Genomic DNA, 23,373 nt, shown 5'->3' on the forward strand with positions numbered 1-23,373 from the left:
GCAAATTCTATTTTCTCTTATACTGGCAATAAGACTAACTTGTTTCCTTCTATCAGTGCTTTCCTACTCTTTAAGGTAATAGAAAACACATTGCTGGAAGCAACATGCACATTCTATTGGAAAAATGCACACACTGGAGGAACATTTGGGAATCACAATAAAATAAAACATATTTTTTTCCTTCAGTAGGTCAGGAGGACCTGAAGGATTTCAGCTGTAAAGCTGTAAAACTTGTAATGTGTCCAGGACTCCATAAATTGTTTCATCATGGGACATGGAGCCAGAGGATAGTTGATTTAAGCTAAGACTTGATGACCCCGTGGCAGTGGGAAATAAGAATGCTTATAGGAGACCTGTGATAGACGCAAAGGTTGGCTGGAAGAAGAGCTACAAACTGTCCTTTCTCCATCTGCATGGTAGCTTTATTAATATAGTCCAGATGCCAGTCCCATAAACATGAATAAGAAGCTACAAACCGTTAGAGGTAGCTCGTAATAGAAATAATGCTGTACGGAACTAAATAATTTCCATTAGCAAGAAAATCCAATAAAAAAGTAAAAAAGTATCTTAATTGTTTAAAATCCTTAGAGTATTGTTGAAAGGATCTTTTATAGCATAGTAATTTCCCTAGTGGCCTTGCAAGAGTTAATGTCCATCCTGAAAATATAAGGCTGAATTCCGGTAATAGGATGCACCTTTGAATAGTTCATAGCATCAGTGAATGCATTCCATCTATCTAGTTGACTCCTGCATATCAACACTTGGACATCCTACAGGCAAACTGAGCTGAACACACGCAAGGTGGAACTTGTCTAGCCCAGAAGCATCCCTTACCTTTTTTGTTTCTTACCTCTTAAACAGGAAAAAATGCCATCCATCTACCCAAGCAAGTAAAAAGCCTTGCTTTATCTCTGATTTCTCTTGTCTCATTTGCTTTCAGGAAAACATTTATTTTTTTCAGTTCTGGTTCCACATCAGCTCTCACGATTGTTCTTCCTTCTCCATCTTTGCTGCGTGTTAATATAGGACTCTGTATTTTTATGCTGAAACTAATACCATAGACTTGTAATTAGTTCCCCAGCCTCTGACCCAGTATCTATGTTGCCTTCACAATGAGTTCTCTAAAACCATAAATGGAATTTTCATACTCCAGTTTCTCACTTCTACCCATTGCTATTAGATTAAAATGCAAAGCCATAGCATAGCATTGCTACGATCATGCTAACCTGGACTCCGTTTTCCTTTCTACTGGCTCTTTGACTTGGCCGCTCCTGCTCCAGTCAGCTGGATGTCTGGCAGCATCTTCCTTCTCTTAACACAAAGCCTTTGCATAATGCAATATTCTCTAACTGGACCGCTCTTCTTTTTATCTTCTGTGCACTCTTCATCAACCCCTACATATTCTTTAGAATTTCTTCCTTCCAGAAGTATTCTGTAATCTGACCTATTTATGTTACATATTTCTGCTCTGTGTTTCTGAAGAGAAGGGACACACTGTATTTGTCTTCCTATCTCCATAAGAAGAAAAAGTTAACAAGGGCTAGATGAATAAAGAACTTGTAACTTCTGCATACCCGTTGTTCAAGAACAAGTGCCAACATTTCCATTTTATTTACCAAGAAACAGCTTAAAGGAAGTTGAGTGGGTCACCTATGTTCACAATGTACTAAACCAGAGCTAGAAATTACATCTCTTTTTTTCAGGCCCAGAATGCATTTCAGTATTTTGTGTTGTTTTTTTATTGCCAATGCTGGGAACTGAACTCAGGGCCTGAACACAGTCCTTGGGCTTTCCTCAAGGCCAGTGCTCTACAACTTGGGCCACGACACCATTTCTGGCCTTTCTATGTATGTGGTACCAAGAAATAGAACCTGGGTCTTCATGCATGCTAGGCAAGCCCTCTACCACTAGGCCAAATTCCTGGCCCAGTGTTACTTTAAGAATATATTATTTTCTTCAAATATTTTATTAAAAAACATCAGGAATCAAATAAATATTATTGTAAGACAGATTACGTAAAATTTTAAATGCATTTATGCATTTGGAAATGAGCCGAATAATTTAAGGTACTGAAATAAATGATTACTGCTTTCCTCCTGCAATTCATAATAAAGCATTTTTCCAATAGTTGTTCCCCCCAAAAATATCTGAAAATAAAAGATTGTTATTTTGACTCATTTCCCATGATTTAGCTATTAAAATTATATACATAGTATGTAATTTATCTTTTAATATCACTAAAATATAACCTCGTCTGATAGATGAAAGATAAATAGATAGATTCATAGATATATAGATAGACAGATCTTTTTTAAAAGATTTAAAAAGGTAGCATAGTTAAGTCTCAAAGCATTTTTAGCAGTACTGAGGTTTGAACACAGCTTCATAATTCCTAGGCAAGCACTCTACCATTGAATCATGCTTCTATCCATAAAACCAATTTCATTAACATGTGTAAGCTCCCTTAGAAGCACTGACATCTTTCTTTTCAATCGGTATTCCATTATTTGTATACTACATATTTCTTTTTTGCCAGTCATGGGGCTTGAACTCAGGGCCTTGGCACTGTCCTAGGGCTTTCTCAAGGATAGTGCTCTACCACTTAAGCTACTTCTGGCCTTTTCTATATATATAGCACTGAGGAATCAAACCCAGGTCCTCGTGCATACTAGACAAGCACTCTACCATTAGGCCAAACTCCTGGCCCCTAAGCTATATTTCTTTAATGATTCATTAAAATATTCACGGACACTTAGATTGCTTTCATGTCATGGCAGAGACTGGGAATAACGAGAGAGTGAACATTGAAGGACAGCTGTGTCTACAGTATACTGATTTCCTTTGCATGTATATCCAGAAAAGAGGACTTTTTTTTGTCGTCTTTAGTACTTATACAAAAGGGTTTTAATTAAGCATGTGAGTTTGTAAGTGCAACGTATCTTCATCACTATCGCACCCTTTATCATTCCTCTCCATCACTTCCAAGCTCACCCACCCTCTCAACTGACCTAGTTTCATTTTCACATCATGTACGTTGAATATTATGACTATATTCACCTATCCTTCCTCTCTTCATTTGTCTACCTTTCTTCATTGATCTTACCCCCCTAACTATGACAACACATGTACACATGGGTCACTGGTAATTCTACTTTTCAGTTTTTGAGAAACATACATGCTATTTCTCATCATGGTTGTACCAAATTCCATTCTTGCCATAAGACAAGGACTTCCTTTTCTCTATATTTTCACCAATGCTTATATTTTGTCTTTTTGTTAATAGTTCTTCTAACAGATCTGAGCTGACAGCTCACTACAGTTTCATTTGCAATTCCCTAATGGTGTTCAGCATTTTTTTCATATATCTGTTGGCCATCTGTTTATCTTTTGCATTCATAAACTACTTTGTTGAATGGCAACTCCTTTGTACAACTGCTTAAAAATAATATTTTTTAATTAAGACAAAAAGGAAATGTTAATTCAAATCATTTATCCATTTTAAAATCAAGTCACTTAATATTTGTTATTGAATTGTTATTGAATTTGGCATATTAACCCATATATGGTTAACTAGTGCTTTCTCCCATTCTGTGGTTTATCTCCACACTTGATTGCTTCTTTGCTGTGCAGAAACTTTTAAGCTTATAATGCCTTACTTGTTCTATTTGTTGCTTCTGTTGATTTTCTTATGGAATCTTATCTCAAAAATCATTGTCATAAAGTTTTCCCAATGTTTTCTTTGTAGTACTCTTAGAACTTCAGTATCCACATTTCAAGTCCTATTTTTGTTTTTGTTTTTAAAATTTATTATTATAAAAACTGTTTCCCTTGAGATGAGAGATAACATAGTACATTAAGGACAATAATCACTCATTATATGGCTTTTGTTTCAATATCCCAGGGGTCCTTTCCTTTAGCAACATCCTATTTGGCCTTATGTATCTAGGTTTTGCTCTATTGCAAATCTCTGCTAGGAGAGCCCAAGGTTTCTACTGATTATGACAAATGAGGGGAACCATTGAGCCTATGTTCCTTTGAGTCTGGCTTACTTCATTAACCATATTTGGTTAATACTTTTGTATATACTTGCATACCACCCAACACATTTACTTGTGAGTTTTGTAAACTAAATACAATTTTCACATATAAAGGAAAACTTGGATCTTTTGACTCTCTGGACCTTGATGTGCATCACTTAACAAATGGTTCTGGCAATACTGGATATTCTCATGAAGAAAACTGAAACTAGATCCTTATATATCACCTTGCAACAGCATCAATCAAAAATGGATTGAAAACCTCAATATAAGACCAGAAACCATGAAATTATTACAGGAAAGAGAAGCAGGAACATTAGGGCTGAATAAAGATTCAGAAGTGCAGCAAATCAAAGAAAGGCTTGATAACCTGAACTGCATCAAACTAAAATATAACTGCACAACAAAGGACACAGCTAACAAGCTGAAAAGCCATCCTACAGAATGGGAGAAGATTTTTTTCAGCTACACATCAGACAGTGACCTAATATCCAAAATATACATAAAACTTAAAAAATTAGATCCCCCCAAAACAACAACCCAATGAGTAAATGGGCTAATGCATTAAAGAGATTCTTCTTAGAAGTAAAAACAGCCAATAAACACATGAAGAAATGCTCCACATCTTTGGTCATAAAGGAAATGCAAATCAAAATGTCACTGAGATTCTGCTCACCCCATTTAGAATGGCCATTTTCAAAATAAAACAAACAAATACAAATAATATAGATGATAGTGAGCGTGTAATCAAAAAGGAACCCCAATATACTGTTGGTGGGAAAGTAAACTTGTTCAACCACTCTGAAAAGCAGTGTAGAGGTTCTTCAAAAAATTAAACATATAACTACCCTATGCTCCATTAACCCTACTCCTGGAGAATTACAAACCAGGATACAGTGAAGCCACCAGCGCAACCATGTTTATTATAGCACTAGAGCCCAGACTCCCTCAATAGATGAATAGATCGAGAAAATATGGTATACATATTTATACAACGGAATTCTATGCATCCATTAGAAAGAATGATATTGTACCACTTGCAAAGAAATGGAAATATTTGGAAAAACTATGCTAAGTAAAGTAAGTCAGGCCCCAGAGAGACAAAAATAAATCTGTTTTCCCTACTTTTTTGTACAGAGTTGAGTTTTGTGTGAAGTATGACATATACATCTAATTTCACTCTTCTGCTATGAAATTTTATTCCTAACATGCCATCTATAGTTCTTTATAAGAACAAAAAAAAAAGATTTTTTTTTCTCACAGTGAAGTAATGGTTATCTAATGCCCTTGGTTCCAAAATAATGTTTTGGTACCTCCTTTTCTGACCATCTTTAAAATTAGAGTAAATTCTTGTCTTTCTTCCTAGACAAGTATTTCTTCCAAAAATTTAAATTTGCTACATTGGTTGTACATACATTTTTGGCAGTGCTAGGATGGTGTGCTAGAATAGGTAAGCACTCTGGAATGTGACATATTCTGCTGCTTGCTTGATGTGTGAGCATTCGTACATTACTTCACCACCTTGAGTCTGTTTACTCTGATATAAAATGGTAAGATAACACTGCCTCATCCCAATAGAGTCCTTCTGAGAGACTAAATGAGATAATGTATACAAAAATACACAAAATTAAATCATTTCCTTCTGTCTGCTTGAAAAGCCTTAAATTTCAGTCTTATCACTCACAATGTCCTTGTTCTTCCTGATAGCAGATAGTTACTTCTCAAGGATGGTTAGAAGATGATCAATTTATATCTAGTTTGTCCAGGTTTAGTCATTAGGATAAATGGAAGCAAAAATCTAACTGATGGTGACACCTGCCATTACATTAATCATTAGAAGTGGTTTGGTTACCTTCTGGATGACTGGCTGGCTAAGGAAGCTCTTTCTCCCTTATCATAGTATATCATTTCTTCCTGAAGCTCAATGACTTTTCATACAAAATAAGGCTAAGTCAAGGGAGTAGATCCATTCTTCTTTATATCCTCCAACTTAACTGTTCTTGTGGAAACACCTAAGATATTTTTGTTCATGCTCTAGTTTTTCCCATTTAAAAACTTAAGCAGGAATCCAGATTCAATAGAGGAGAAAGTGATGGGTTCCTAGCTGTCAACGTAGCAAAATTACCCAACAGGAGAGAAATAATGAGAATATGGATAGCTAAGAATAGGTACTCACAACTCAGGCCCTGTTAACTGGAGAGCAGTTCTTTCCTGAAGAGGACAATTCATAAGTATTATTTATTTATTTATTTATTTATTTATTTGCTAATCCTGGGATTTAAACTCTGGGCTGGGGCTGGCTTTGAGCTATAATCCTCAGATCTCAGCCTCCTGAGTAGCTAGAATTACAGGTATGAGCCACTGGCACCCACATTTGTGTTAAATTTTTATACTTAAGGAATTTGGCTAGAAAGATTGGTGTCATCTCAATTTTATTTTTGTACAAGTAGCATTACAAAACTGCTAAAGATGCATAAAGTCTATTTTTGACTCACAGATAGGAAACATTGTGTGCTTTTGTGATATACCTGATGTACATTGTGAAATAGATTTAAGTTGGTAATAAATGCATTGCATCACATTAAGTATCATTTCAGTGATAGCATCACTCAGTGATGATAGCACCACAAAAGTATTCATTTGTTAGTTCCCTAAGAAACTAGAATGCTCATGATTTATACCTGCATCAGTTAGAGTGTTAATAAAATTCATTTTTTAGGTTTTATTAACATTGAGTTTTTACATCATATTTCAAATGTCACATTTAACGAACAAGTATTCAAGAAGGGAATCTCTATATACAATCACTGGCACATAGATTTTAGAACACAATTAAAATTAGACAGGATATATCATAGATACCTATTCATACATGTAATAAAGTTCTTGTATTTGGTCCTGGACAGCCTTGAGCACAACCCTTTACATAATAATGTAGCACCACGAAGGTATTTTTATTATAAAGGAACTAATGATGAGGAGTGTACAGGGAAATAACATAAGCAAAATAATGATTTCACTTCATCCAGTAAACTTATAAAACTTCCATATACACATATGCATTTTAAAGAAAATACTTGATACATAGGGTAGCGGGGCTATTATTGCACATATCTGTTTACAGTGTCATTTGGGAAATAAGACATGGGATAAAGAAGTTTGAAATAATGGTGCATGTAATTGAGCCCTAAAATTAAACAGACAGATAGTAAAAGCTATATATATATATATATATATATATATATTCACTATGAGCTAATGTGCTTAAGAAAGTATTTTTGAGTGACTGTGGACAGGCCATGTGAATCCCAGTAGGATTGAAATAGTTATCATTTTTCTCCTCTGCAGGCTGAGCTTTGTTGCCAACTTTCTATAAGATCACATTGGTTTTACTCTGCCACTCAGCCTGTTCTAGTTCACCAGTGTTCATAAGAGGGAAATCCTTGTCTCAAGTGTTGTGAGGAAATTTTTTAGTTAAATAATAAGAAAGCAGTTAATAGTAAGTAATGATTCACTTTCTTACTCAGCTTTTACATAGTCATTCTCCATGTAAGTATTCCCCATTGGTGCTGATAGAATAAAGGAGCTTAGACCAGAGGTCCTTAGAAAATGTTGCATTTCTCATTAGGTTTCACACATTGTTTGGCCAATCACACAGCTCTAGTTTTCAGATATAGAGCCAGAAAGCTCACTTTTCTCTATACTGAGAATTGTAGATTCTTGTACAATCCTACTCTCCCAGGGTTTCACTCTGGCCTTTTATTTCCTAGCCTTCTTTTTCCATCTGAGTCCTAGACCAGTCTCTCCAGACTTTGGTTTGCTCCATCTCACAGTACTTTCTTCCTGGCCCATCTTTCCAATACACTTGCATCTGTCGTTTCCAGACAGACAACCCTGATTTGTTATTCTATTGCCTTGAGTTTTGGGCAAATTTAGCCATTGCCAACCCCTCCTCATGCACTCTGAAATGCATTATTTTCCAAACTGAGGCCAGATGTCCTCAGAAGTACTAGAAATCTCTATGAGAAATCTAAAGGTCGTTGATTGCTATCAATTTTTATTTCTTTTATGTAATAATTAGGATTATTTACTAATTCCTAATCTTAGTCATCATTTTCAACTGCTAAAATTAGCAGGAATTTCCAAATGGAATGACTGAATCTGTTCTATTCCAACATAAACCAGTCTGTTTTATAGCCCACTGCATTACACTGTCTTGTTTATTCTTGTAAATACTTGATGCATAGGTCAGATGGACTATTGCTCATAAATTGCATCTCTGACTTCAAAATGTCATTTGAGAGATAAAACATGAGATACAAAAGTTTGAAATAACAGTGCATGTAATTGAGCACTATAATTAAAAGGACAGACAGAAGCCACAGATATCTTTTTGCCTGATAATGGACAGGCGAGGGTTATTTATAGGGATTTTGCTTTTTCTTCAAGGAACTCATTATCTGATAAAAGTGATCAGTAATATCTGAAAGGAATACTGACAGATATATATATATATATAAAAACATGATCATGATTCTAAGAATTTATCATAACTAATAGTTTCTGATTCCAAAAGTACTTGAAAGTACCATATCATTATGAAATTTGTGGATGATTTTTGCATCCATGAATTCACTTAGTGGACACCAGCTGTGTGCCAAACTTTGGAAATGGTGCAAAGAAAAGCATTTAAAATGTTCTTGTAGCAGTTTTTGAGGTTATAGTATCATTACCAACAGTGGAAGGAGCCCCAAATAAGTATATATATGAGACATTTAAGAGTAATTTTTTTATAAAAGCAAGATTCTGTTTTCCATTTGATTCTCTTCCTAAGCAGACACATTGATTTACTTGCATATGTCCTAAGGCATGACAGCTCAATGTCCTAGAGGACTGTCACCTAGTCAGTCCTCAGAGATGTATAGTAGCAGGTCACCAATAGCTACTCATGCTTGCTGTCCTCATCAGAGCAATGACTGAACCATGGTCATAGTGAGTTATAGAGATTCTGAATGCAAACACCCTGTGCTGCCTATTTAGGACAGTGTCAAGGCACTTAGTTTGGCAATAGCCAGAATCTTGTAAATTGCCCTTTTCTCAATAGAGAAGAGAAAGATACTTGCACAGTGCTTTATGTGGGGGAGAGAACCATTTTGTATTTGTTGGTGATCATGTGTTTATAATTTTTCTTTGGTTCCTTTGAATTTATACAGACTCAGTTCTCAACTATAAACATACACACACACACACACACACACACACACACACACACACACACACACACACACTCCTTGTAGTTCTTCCATGACAATGCAATCAGTAGCTCAGGAGAGGGGCCAGTTTTACCTTCCTTTTTATCCTTTTCTCCTCATTGCTGGGGATCAAACCCAAGCCTTGGTGTATGTTACATAAGTACTCTACCACTAATTTCTACCTCTGGCCCCTTCTTGTTTACTTTTAGTGTGAGAAGTCATTATATTGAATTGCAAACAGTGAAATGTTGTAATTATAGGAAGAAGAGCTTGATTCTGAACCTTCTTTATTCTTATTAGGATAAGAAGGTCAAAATTACATATACCAGATGTGTTCAGCTCCCTATACCAACAATCTAAAGTGTCACGCTGCAGTTTTCTCCATGCTTTTAAGAACTGGCATGTGATATTTGAGGATTTAGGATTTAGGGAGCCACAGAACTAATAATAATGGCTGAGCCCGCTGGAATGCAGCAAACTGCAGGCCAGGAACATGGCTACCTCATTTATATGCCTGTACACCAATTAGCCCATCAAAAATGGGCTCTGATGTCTGTAGAAGTCAGACAGAAATCAGACATCTTTTTTCTTTTAATTTTAAGAATTTTTTCCTACTTTAAAATGAGAATTAAGATGACACTAAGACAGGTACAAAGACACAAATAATCCCAAGTACATATATCATCACAGTCCCATAGTGGTTGCTTGGTACTGTGAAAACAGCTTGAGAGACACATCAAAAGCCCTGCCTCCGTCATCCATCCCTTCCTTCTCAGATCAATCTAGAGCATGAGCATGAGGTGTTTCCACTAGTCATTTCTATGGAGCTGAGAAAAGGACTTGCTTTAACTAGACCCATAGACAAAGCTGACATGATGCAGATAAACCAGCATAAGGCTTCCCAAGAGATGCAGCGATCTCACTTTGGGCCTTACACAGCTATAATTTCTCCCCTCATACTCTCAGTTTCTAACATTCCCAAAACAGAATCCTGCCCGGTCCCCACCCCTCTAAAAGAAAAATCTCTGAATCTAAATGAATTTTCTAATCTTTACATTTTCTTTTGCTGGGAGGTTGATTTCAAGGGATTCTCTTCTAGTAGTTTTTCCAGAATGAAAATCACACATCTCCAGGAAATGACCTGATTTTGTCAGCTTTAAAATATCTTTGCCCAAAGATAATTATAATAGCTCCATCCCTAAGCCAGCAATTGGATATCCTTCTATCTAGCACTTAGCACTGAGAAATACTAATCTGCAATTAATGCTGCCCTTTTGTGGAAGACGTATATTGCTTCAGCTGTTTTTGTTTTAAAGGAAGGAATTGTATCAGTGTTTATTCTAATTAAAGAAGGCCCGAGGGCTCTATGGGTCAGAGCCATAGTGCCATATGAGATAAAGTATAGCTCCCCTAACCCTTCTTCTCCCCTGCTCTTCCAGACTTTCTGAGAAAATTTATATTTTCCTCCAAAAATCAAATCTAGATTTGGGACTTACCAATTGTTCTTTATTCCTCTATATTTTAGATGTTTAGGATCCATTCTTTGAGATTGACAGCCAAGAAATGAAATTATCTTTAAAATAATCAAAGGCCAGAACAATTATCCTTTATTGGGAATACTTTAAAATAAAGACTTGGGGGCCAGGGGTGTGACTCAAATGATAGAATTCAATCCCCAGTGGGTGGAGGAATTACTTCAGCTGAGAATTCAGTTGGACTCTGATTCATTTCTAATTATTACTATGTAGCTACAGTAAGAAGTAATCTTCTCAATTGTTTTTAAACAATTTTTGTACATAATAATTAGTGTAAGCCTTACCCAGTAGTCTAAATATTGAGCAGGACATTGTTGTGCCTTCATGAAATACTGAAATGCCTCATGAAATTAACTGTTCTATTCAATACTTTTTTCTTCTTTCAGTTTGAGTATCTTTCCCAAGCTTGTACTTTTCCAAACCATTGGAAAAATTATTTTCTCATATTTCCTCTTTAAAAAAAATAGGTGTTGTAATTTCCATAAACACTAGTTTTATTTGAAAGTAATTGCTTTTATAATATAAGTTGGCATCTTTTAAAGTTTAGTTCTTGGTCTTTCTGCGTTGGAATTGCCTAGATGTCTGGTGCTGAGCCCAGGAATTCACATTTTAATGAGCTTCCAAGTAGTAATTTTGCACATGCAGCTATATGAATTACTAAATTGGGTCTGTTGCATGTTTCTGAATGCAAAAGGCAAAGCTGTTTAATTCTTGAGCTCTCTCTTTTTTTTAAGTTAACCATTGATAGTATCCTTCAATAGCAATATAGGGAATTTATAATTTTCATAAAACAAATTGTATGTCTCTGAACCTATAGGCTCAGAAAAAAATCTACATGTCTATGTCAGAGACATTGGGCATATAAGAGGAAAAGGCACAGGCATGGTGGCTTGGGGTAAGCTAGTGATAGAATCACAACAGGACATTCCCATCTATTCCGTGACAGAAGAGCTGGGACGGTAAACCTGGGATGGTAAGCATGGCGGAGACAGATGCAAGGACACCCCAGGCTTCCTGGGAGGATAAGAGATTGCCCTTCCTGCTGGAGCTCCTCACAGCCCAGACCCTTGGTACCACCATGCAGGGACCCAGAAAATCCTCCCCTGTCACCTTAGTCCTTTTAACTTTCCCGTTGTCTCCTGCAGATCCATGACTCAGGGCCGGCAGACAGCACAGTCCAGTTCATCTTCTATCAGCCTATCATCCATCGATGGAGAGAGACAGATTTCTTTCCTTGCTCAGCCACCTGTGGAGGAGGTAATGCGCTCACTTAGCATAGAAGCTGTACGTTTCTTCCATAAAAGCTAAGCGTTATGAGAATGGAATGACTTCAGCATGGAAGGAAGTGGGAACTATGATGGAACTTTCTAAATGGAGCCAAATCCTAAGACCTCCTGGAAGGCAGTGGAGATAATACAGGAAGTTTTTCTGTAGTCTCATTAGAAGAAAGTCTTTCCTTGATCTCATGAAATCAAGGAATAATAATATCATCATTTGGTGACAGCAAGCATTATTCTAAGGCACTTCCATTCATTTAAGAATAAACTATTCCTATGGTTAAGGTGAAGTCATGAAGAGTCTTCGTCAGACATAATTCATTAGAAGAAGTTGTTTTCTACCAGAAAAAAAATCACCTCTTTGTAGATTAAAGCTCAGCTATATTTTCATTTTTTGTGTGTGATTTTAAGAAGTCACAAAATGACATTTTTGTCTCCATTCTTTCCATCTGTATCATGGACAGCATTCTGTTTAACTGGAAAAAGTTTCTAGTTCCATTTTTTTGCACTTCATAATTATAATGGTTACGTAGTAATTGCTTTGACTTGTTTTAAAATCATTTATTTACTTAGATCAGATCACTTACTTCATTTAAATTCTTATACTATTATAATATGATAAATAATTTAATACCTAAGTATTTTTCCCATTTAAGCTATTTGCTTGGAATTAATACCCAGAAGTGGAGTTTTGTTGTGGCTACTGGTATATATTACCAAATTCTTTTCAGAAAAAATAGTCAGCAGCATCCGACCATGTTAGATCGATTTTTTGGCTTTCTCTTAAATTTTCTAATTTAGTGGGCATAAAATTGTGCATATATTCCTTTGAAAGTACATCAGGTAAGTTCTATATCTTCATGGGGTCCAGTTCATTGGATAACTTTATTTTTTATCTTTAGGTGTGCAGTAGGCTTTTATTTCAACATATCAATTCATGAATACAATTCCTGTAAATAACTTTATAGTAGTTCACCTATGCAAGTATCACTAAGTTAATTTAACAAGAGATAAAATGACAGTACTACAAAATTGGGACAAATTATGATTCATCAATATTTTTATAAAACAGAAATAATTGATGATGGAATCCACCTTTAACTGTGTTGTCTATGTCTACACTCTGTGAATAAACCACTAGAAATATGGCTTTGTGAACAATGTTAAATTTTAAGCTTAAAAGTATTGAGTCAAACTTCCAGCAGTGTTATTGCTCAATTGAGTAACTATTAACTTGAGAGCAGAAGAGTATTTCTAATTGCTCTGCCTATCCTGAATAGAAAAAAAATCACATTATTTAAGAATAAACTTGCATTCCGGGACTTTGGCCTGGTGGTAGAGTGTATGCACCAAGACCAGGGTTCAATTCCTCGATACCACATACAGAGGAAAAACCGGAAATGGTGCTGTGGCTCAAGTGGTAGAGCTCTAGCCTTGGTAGAGCTCTAGCCTTGAGAGAGCTCAAGAATAGTGCTCAGGCCCTGAGTTTAAGCCCCAGGACTGGCAAAAAAATAAAAAATAAAAATAAATTAAAAAAATAAACTTGCGATTACTTTGATGGTACAAGGACTATATTATATTGTATATTTATTATTCCTAGTAAAAAAAAAAACAGTTTCAACAAATCATACGACACCAGTCAAATGGTATTCTACATACTGTAATGCTTTAGGACAGATAAATATTCTGTGATAGAAGGTTATAAGTATGTCATCAATTTTTACATCAATACATTTCTATAAAACAAAACAGAAAGAAATCTAGGTTAATAATTTTTTCTCTTTTTGAAAAATAGTAATTCAGTTATATATGTACACAATGACAGATTCACAGAGCTATTGTGAGTTTATAATCTCAGTAACTTAAAAAATAGGTCAATATAAATTAATGCAACTAGTGTCACATGTATAAACATTCAGTTCCTTTGGGCTTCACTTTCCTCATACTTTCAAGTAGAACTAATCCTTGACTGGAGGCTTGGTTCAGTGGTAGAGCATCTGCCTAGTAAGCAAGCATAGGGCTTCAGTTGAAACCCCATGTTTTCACATGTTTTCAGTAGCAAGCCTTAATTCAATGGAAATCTTAACTAGCATAAAAGAAAACTGTTCTCCATAAAAGTGTAAGGAACATCAAGTCCAGCCTTCCTCTCACTTCGTGGAACAGTTTGAAAATCAATGAAATGAACTACAAGTTATCTTCCATGTTTCTGGTTCCAGATTCAGCTGGTTGGCCATGTTGTATACTGGGAAGAATTATTACTCCAAAATCTCCTTTGAAATCTCAGAACACATTCTCTGACTATTTTGGTCATTGGCTTCATTTTGTTTCTGGGTTTTACTTCATGCCTTTATATAGAAGAGCTTCAAAGCAATGAGCTTAGGTTGACAAATTATCATTTTGAAAAAAATTATAATCTCAGCTCTATAATTCATTTATTTGTGCTACAAATTTATTATTTTACTGCATACTAAATTCTGTCTCTGAGTAGAACTTTCTATATAGAATGCTATAAAAGTGTTTTTATCTCATTCTAAAATTAGCTGTTTTGAAATACAATGGATTTGAAAAGAAAAGCAGTATTTGCTTATCTAAAATATCATTTTCTTCCTTGGTATTTTCAATAATTCAAAAAAAGTAAATGGAACACATGCTCCTACCCATTGTTTTCATTACTTCCCATGCTTTTCATCTTTCCTGTAGACATTTAAAAGATCTTTTTTTAGATCTTTAATGAACAATTAATTCTTGTGGGTGGTCTAAGAATACAGCCTCAAGCCAGGAAATCTGGCTTAAAGCCTTTTTCTGATTTCCTAAAATCCTTTGCAAGTCCCTTAACAATTTAAATCTTGCTTCTTAATACATATTTAACGATAATAGTACATGCCTCCATGCCAGAGAGCACATATTTGGGGATTGGGTTAAGATTGTACAATATGACTGTTTTAGTTCTCAATATGCACTTGCTTTATATTCCCAGACCTTAAGTCTTGATCACTAGAAATACATAATAAGACAGTGAGAAGGAGGATTAAAAATAAAACACATTAAGTCTAAAATTAGATATTACTCAGCAACTTCATAGAAAAGACCTGTCAACAGTCCACTTGTCAGCAGATGGGCTAAGAAATATACACTGGAGACTTAATATAAAGAGAAATGACTAAATATGTTGGGAAAAACAAAAATTGAACAGTAGAGAAAGAGGTTTTGGTTATTAGAGAAGTTTGGGTTATTGTTGTTATCACTGAATTTTTATTATCTTCAAGTAGTTGTACAAAGGAGTTGCCATTAGACGAAACAGTTTATGAATGCAATGCATCTTCATCAATGTCACCTCTTTCAACATGCTCACTCATCTCTCCCCTACCCAACCTCACTCCTCTTAATAGTTTAGGCTATACATTGAATTCTTTTTTTTTTATGTTCTTTTTTTATTGTATTTAATAAAAGGGTAACATGATATTTGCCAGATAGAAGGTGCATTAATTCACATACATCGATACCCTTCCACATGTCTTGGTCCCATTACCCTCCCCCCCCACCCCCCTTACATTGAATTCTTGACTGCATTCACCCACCTTCTCCTCTTCATTTGTCTGCCCCTTCCCCTTGAGCCCACTCCACTGCTTTGAAGTATCACTTTCCTAGGGTAGAATTTTGACTTTGCCTGTCTCAGGAAATTACACTGTTTGCGTTCTATCTTGAATCTAACATGTTTTAGCTAATATGTTTATTTATACTTATGTACTACTCAGCGTACTTACAAGTTTATAAGCTAAATGTAACTTTTACATACAAGGGAAAACATGGCTCCTTTGTATATTGTACTTAATTAACTTACCCATTTGACAATTTAATCCTCCCAGTATCAGTTGCTAAAAAGGCCATTGACAAAACAATACTGAGATGGGGAGCCTGTAGCTCATGCTTGTCATCCTAGCTACTTAGGAGGCTGAGATCTTAGGATCATGGTTCAAAACCAGCCCAGGCATGAAAGTTCATGAGACTTTTATGTTCAATTAAATGGTCAGAAAACCAGAAGTGGCATGGTGGCTCAAGTGGTAGAGCACTAGCTTTGAGCTGAAGAGCTCAGGGACAGAACCTAGGCTCAGGGTTCAAGCTCCACAACTGACAAAAAAAAAATACTAATGGCTTCTTTTGGATGTGGACTTCTAGACTTCTGTGTTCTATTTTTGTATTATACAAGAGAAACAGATTGATTCTTACTACAGGCTCATCATCTCCCTCTGTCCTTACATAATTCAATCCCTGTGATACAAGTTCACTATTAGGACTAGATTACTTGAGAAAAATAGAGTATTTGAGGCCTGCAAAACTTAATGAGCCTTCCAACTACATCTTTTCCCTCGCCCTGGAAATGATAGGGGCATTGGGGCATTATTTCCATTAATATAAGATGGCCAAAAAAATCCTAAAAGAAATATATCGCATTGGCATGGCTCTAAAACTTGCCTGGTTGGTTTGATATTTGCAGGTTACCAGCTGACATCGGCTGAGTGTTACGATCTTCGGAGCAACCGTGTGGTTGCTGACCAGTACTGTCACTATTACCCAGAGAATATCAAGCCCAAACCCAAGCTTCAGGAGTGCAACTTGGATCCTTGCCCAGCCAGGTTAGTCATATGTACTGCTTTGTTTATCACAAATGGAAATCATATTCCAAGTGTGAAGTTCAAGTGAATTACAATGGAAAATAAATCCTAAGTATTGCTGTCTAGTGTCTGTCCCTAATTACATGTGTCTAGTATCCATGGTTCTGGGTCTCATGACTTCGTGATGCTATCTCAGGTCTAGAAGCCTTACTTTTGTGAAATCACCTCCCTTCCTTATAGCCATGGTCTCTTCTGATTTCTTTACATTCTGATTTCTTGGTCCTCTTCTTATCAAGGTCGGGCCAGTGAAGAACTTCATGTTCTGAACCAATTTCTGACATAATGTTCTCAGTATTATTCCCGTTATTCCCTGTCTCTGGTGAGACACATGGGCAGCACAGACCCTATTTCAAGGTGATAGCGGATTCATTCTAGCCTAATGGATCCGTGCCAATTAGTAATAGAGTTGGAGCCAGATTTACACAGTTAGATTTTTGAACAAAATTGGCCTTTGTGAAATAGAATGCAGGACTTTTTTCCATGATGAATTTTTTAATGTCTTTTTAATTAGGAGCTTCCAATGTTGAAACACTGAATACTTTCACACAGCGTTGTTTGCTCTTTGGAAATCGTCATTGGCCCTCAGATGATTGGCAGGAGGGGAAATCAGCCTGACAATTGAAGTATCTTAGATGAGGGTATTAAAGGACATCCAAGTGAATAATTGTTCTGTGGATGTAACACTGGCCCTTGCACTGTTGCAATACTTGCTAGTGCTTCTTAACAATTTAACTTATCAGACGACTACAAGGAAAACCTTCCTCTACAAAAGTAGGCAATGGTTGAAGACCGAAAAGCAAAGAATCTTTATTTAAAATTCCTTAGATTTCTGAAAAACTCTTCAATGTTCCTTTATTTGTTAAACCAGAGAATCCTAGTTTTATAAAAACCAATCTGAAGGGTTCAAATCTTACATGAGAATATGTGGATATAAATTATTCTGTGTTGGTGTTTTAAGAAATGCTCTTTTAGTTTATCTTTCCTCTGTTAGTTTTTGAAGTCTATATTCTTGTACTCTTTCAACTTTATCTTCATGAATTCTAAGTTCTACATGTGATGTGAAATTGCTATTTTTAACTAATGTTTAGGTCCCATGAACCTATCTCATAAAAGTGAATTCTTTAAAGGAAGACGAAATAATAGATAATTTATAGCTGTAAATTCTAGTGGATGTGAAATTTTGCTTCATCCTATGTTAGCGTATTAGATATTAAAAGCTGAATAGGAAATCAAAATTAAATAAAGTTTTCAATTTTTCTTGATGTATTTTAAAATGATTTAGCTTTTGAAATATTCTTAGCCATGAAAACAATTAGAATTAATCTATTAGTAAACTCTTGTCAATATCTGTAACAGAAAGACAATGTGAAACAAGCATGTTTATATCAATTTAGATGGGCCACTTCAACTACAGGAAGACTTAGAAAGTCTTACATTCTCATGAAAACATATAAGTGAATGTCTAGGTGAAATGAAGGATTCATTCTCCATAATTCCATACATCTTTTCTCTTCTGGGAAAAAATACTTCATTGAATAAATGGCTCTAGGAGACAGGAACTAAAAGTACATTTTTAAAATAAACTGAAGAAAAATCTTATATTCAGAAAATTTTACTCATTGTTTCTGGCCTCTGATTTTTACCCATTCTTCTCTGTGGGAGTGGCATTTTTGGCTCATATCTTATTATCCAAAAGCAAAAGACTCTGTGAAAAGAAATCTGTCTGAGAAATTTATGCTTTTTCTATATCCTATGTTATTTTAAAACATCTAATACAGCACATGTATAAATGTTAGGACAGGTGGCTATTTTATTAAAAAAAGAAGAAAGAAAGAAAAGTGAGAAAACGAAAAAGAAAAAAGAAGTTGGAGGCAAATGTCAGAATGTAGCTTTTTATTGAAGAAGTAATTAGACAAAGCTGTAAAAATTAAGACTTACCAATAAGAGAGACTTAAAGGAAAGCTGCCTTAGGAAATAGAGACATAGTGCTCAGAGGTAAAGGCAATTCAGGAATTGTTTTGAAAATGAGCTCTTTTTTGTACCTGGTACAAGCAGTCCCTGAGTTCAAAAAGAAAATGAGAAGAAAAAATCTGAGAAATGTAGACAGAAGAAACTCTAGGTCTCTTCTCCCATCAGACAGCAGAATCAAATCTTTAATTACAGCTTTAATGGTCTAGTAGCAAAATCAAGACTGATACAATAACAAACATTTCTGTACCCCAGGTTAGAAATTCTCAAAGGTGAAAACATAGACCTTTTTAGTATAGAGTCACATCTTTTTAAATTTCAAAAACCTGCTAGCAGGGAAAAAGAGTATATGCTTGTAATTGCTACCCTTGGTAGGTGAGGCAGTAACAGGCCCTAAGCCACCTCCATAATGAAATTCTGTCTTCAAGAAACAACCATGGTTTATTATATCCAGCCATTAGAGTATTTGTTTAATCTGTACATGCAAGGGGTTGGGCCTATTATAATACGGAGAGACAAAATTCCATTTAAATACCATGTTCATTCCATTTCAAGTTGAAGAGTATCATGAATAGCAAAAATGGCACCAAATACTTCAGCAACCTTGGTATTATTACTTTGTCCTTCAAGGCCTTCTGTTTTTCATCAACACAAGAGAGATGAAAAGATGGTTGTATTACAGGATTGGCTTTCAAATTGTGCCCTGAGAACCTGTTGTTCCATAGAATTTGATGAAGTTTTATTTCACCTATTTTAAAGCATTTAAAGAATTTATAAATGGTATAGTCAAGCATGTTAAACAACTAATCTTAACAAATTGAAGATAAAGTGCAAAATGGTCATCACTGCAAAAAGAACACACTAGCAAAATAAATGCAGCTCTCACCAAGTTCTCTCATTTTTTGTTTAATTGAAAAAATAAGTATCTTAAGATCATAACAGGAAGTATAAAAATTGTTCTTATTAGCAAATTTCTCTGGGATGGTAAGAATTTTCTTATTGCCAAATATCGAAACAAGAAAGCTGAACTAAAATATAGGTATTACCACCATAATTCCTGATACCTATTTTTTATTTTCCCACAATACCTTCATTATTATCATTATTTTGCTTTCTGATAATTAAAACCTGTACATCTGAGTGATTTATCCAAACCTATCTCACTCTCAGTGTTATCAAGTTTATATCAAAAGCCTTTCGGTAACTAAAGCATTACGAAATCTTTGCTTATTTTTGTGCCTTTATCCTTCCAACTTCCATCTCATTGCTTGTAAATATAAGTCATTATTTCAGTTGCAAGAAATTCACAAACTCCCTCAATTAATGTGCAATGTTTGGGAATTCTCCCAAATCAATACAGTTTTTAGGTAGGCCTAACTTACCAGTGGTGTGGCATGTCCCACCCCAGGAAGTCTATCCTACTTTGATTTGCTCTTCTTTTTTGTTGTTGTTGTCATTGCTCTTTTCTTTCTTTCTCTCATTTGCTTCTCTTTCTTAACAATAGTAACATCTCCTGCTTTCAGTAAGTATAGATTGGTTCAATAGTGATAGATTCTTGAACCTGAAGAGACCCTTCCCAAGATCCCATTCTCTTTTCTGAGATATTGAATGTTCACCTAGAAACCTTGGTAGGTTCAAAGACTATAAAGGAGGTGGGCTCCAGGGGCTCATGCCCATAATCCTAGTTACTAAGCAGTCTGATATTTGGGGATTGAGGTTCGAAACCAGCCTGGGCAGAAAAGCCCATGAGACTCTTCTCTCCAATTAACCACCCAACAGCCAGAAGTGGAGCTTTAGCTCAAGTGATAGAAGAACTAGCCCAGAGCACAAATGCTCAGAGACAGCACCCAGGCAGAGTTCAAGCTCTAGAACCAAAACACACACACACACACACACACACACACACACACACACGCACAAACAAAACTCACTAATAATCCCTACTGTGCCCAGATAAATACTGTCACTGTGTTCGCTGTGTTTCGTTCCATTCTTGTCCATAGATCATAGCAGGGATGAGATCATGCTCTATAAAGTCAATACCTGTAACAGTAATTTAGCGTTCTTTCTTTCAACTCTTCTCCAAGTAGGCCTGACCATCCATGATCTGCAGTAACTTGAGGTTTTGCCGAGGGAAGAATTTCAGACCATTGCCCTGTAAAACCAAGGATTGAACCTCAGACTTCCCGATGCTTTGCTCCCAGGAAAACTTTATTGTTTTCTGTTAGTGTCATTTATGAAATCATTTTTACAAAGTGATAAAATGCCTAGTTTCCTTGCCAAAAGTAGTGTCAAAAAGGGAGGCAGCGCTAAGGCTAAGGAAGTAAAGAGAAAATGAGGTATAAAGATTTAGTGACTTTTAGCTAAAATGAATACTGTTTTTCATTGGCAGCTGAGAGTGATGACATCATTATATGACCATATGTTTTGTATATTTGGTGATCATCTCAACTTGGGTAGTCCCAAAAGTACAGAGACAACCCCTCCTGAGCATTCCGGATCTACTGCAGATTTACTTGTGTGCTTTGTACTTTTAGGACAGTATTGTGAACTTTTTCCCCATGTAACTAACTACAACCTTTGAGATCTTCTCAAATATAAAAATCCTCACCTATGCCTACCATGTAGTAATTATCTTACAAAAAAGGGAAGCATTTTAGAAATCTACACAGCAGCTCATGCCATTTTTGTTGCTTGGATGTAAAGGTCAAATCCGTCATGTGGCCAGAAAGCCTGCAAGTGTTTGCCTATGGTTCCAAAAAATGAAAACATACCAGTTTACTTCAGCTACTAAGCACCTTACATTTTCAAGGTAGCTTCAGACATAAAACATAAAACATTTAGCCTTATGATGTCTTAGTCTGAGAGATGGGTGAGAAAAAGGTTGTTGTGGTGGGGGGGGCGAAAGGATGGTGTAAGACCCAGAGAGAAGATCAGAGAACCACCTTTGCACATTGGTTTGGCACAGACCTTCAGTTTTCCCTCCAAGGTAGTAATGAGGGGGCTTCAATCAGCAACAGTTAGACAAGCTCTCATTCATCCTACTATCACCGTCACAATCATAAGTGAACAAATCTGTTCTTCACTCGTACTGCATCCACATTGCTCCCCTTCCCGCAAGGAATTCCAAGCAATTGTCCTGAGCAAATGCCCAAACTTGTATGCCCCAAACAGCAGTTTGGGGTGATCAAACAGATTTTTTTTTTAGTCAAACTCAATTTAGTCTGACAGTAAATTGCATAATTCATCCCTGGCTAGAGTCCAACTTGTGAAGAACAAGTCTCAGCACCAAATCCTAATGTAACTGTGAAGGAATATACTGCATTGGAAGTTGTAGTAGAAGCAGTGAGTGACATTTAAACCCCTGGGCTCTCAGGCTGACATGCTAAGCCACTAACTACCAGAGCCTGGTAGTTAGAAGTAGAAACTTTAGAATGAAATAAACAGGTTTGAGACCCTGGCTGTGCTACTTAACTAGTTGAATAGCCTTTGACAAGCTACTTATTCTAAGACTTAGTTTCTTTTCTCTTCTTCATCCTGTGAAGTAAGGATAATAACAGTACTTAGCTCATAAAGTTGTCATGAGAAATAAGTAGTGTAATACATTTAAAGAGCTTAGCACAGTGCCTGACACATGATAAGCACACAATAAATGTTGGTTACTCCACTATTCTGACTAAGATGATGGTTATGATCATTATGTCAATAGTGCCTCAGAGAAAATCAAACATTCAAGAAATCAGCTTTCTCCTCCATGAAAGGAAATGATGGAACTTGAAAATTCTCTGAAGTCCAGAAGGGTGCTTCTCTATTGATTGTTGATATAACCAAACACATAAATTCTAGGAAAACAGCATCTGGAAAGTAAATCACACTTTTTAGAATTTTTTTTAAAAACAGAAATGATCATGAGAAATTAAAATGGTAGTTCCTGCAGTCTCAGTTTACCAGCACCTAAATCCTACTTGACCAGCTGAGAGACTGCTGTTCCACTCAGATGGGACTTTTGCCACATGTGTCTGCAAGAAGGAAGACTTCATGTATGGACTAGAGAATGGTTTACTTGGTTAGCAATTATGAAGTAATGAAAGATTTTCTTAACCATGGAGCACATATAACCTCTAGTTTTATTATAGTAGTTAAGTGATACAGAAAAATATCTGTATTTTTCAATCAATCTTTTCTAACTATACCATTTTGACAAGCTGATATATAAGCAAGTAAAACAGCAACATAAAATCCGATTCCCCTTTTGTGCCTTATGTATAATTAGATAGTGAAGCCTGACCCAAGTATGTTTTATTTGCCGGAACTTACAGCCATATCATGTATTATCTGACAATCACATAATCAGCCCTAAGTCACTTAGCAGGGTAATTCTTCTACCAAGTTCATTACTAGTAACAAGATAAGGCCTTTTTAACATAGTTTAAAACTTTAAAAAGGATTATTTGTAGAACCCTTTTAATGAGTTTATAGAATAGGTATTGTCATTATCCTTGTTTCTAACCTCAGTCTATGAGTTCATGGCTAAGTGATTTTACTTAGTAAGTAATTTCTTTACTTAACCTCTCTAGAACTGAGTTTTACTATCTGCCGGATGAATAGAATGTTGCTGTCAGGGAGTACCT

At 35.8% G+C, this 23,373-nt stretch overlaps 1 protein-coding gene across 1 annotated transcript in view; it reads left to right on the forward strand.

Moving 5' to 3' along the window:
• The window catches only part of Adamtsl1 (ADAMTS like 1), a 628,790-nt gene that overhangs the window by 421,755 nt on the left and 183,662 nt on the right, over positions 1 to 23,373 (forward strand). The window contains exons 9-10 of the mRNA XM_090329363.1: positions 11,970 to 12,081; positions 16,597 to 16,735. Coding sequence (XP_090185489.1) covers positions 11,970 to 12,081; positions 16,597 to 16,735 — 251 coding nt within the window. The remainder of the gene's footprint in view (positions 1 to 11,969; positions 12,082 to 16,596; positions 16,736 to 23,373) is intronic.

Source organism: Megascapheus bottae, chromosome 3, assembly GCF_031878675.1.
Source record: "Megascapheus bottae isolate mThoBot1 chromosome 3, mThoBot2.hap1, whole genome shotgun sequence".
Taxonomy (NCBI): Eukaryota; Metazoa; Chordata; class Mammalia; order Rodentia; family Geomyidae; genus Megascapheus; species Megascapheus bottae.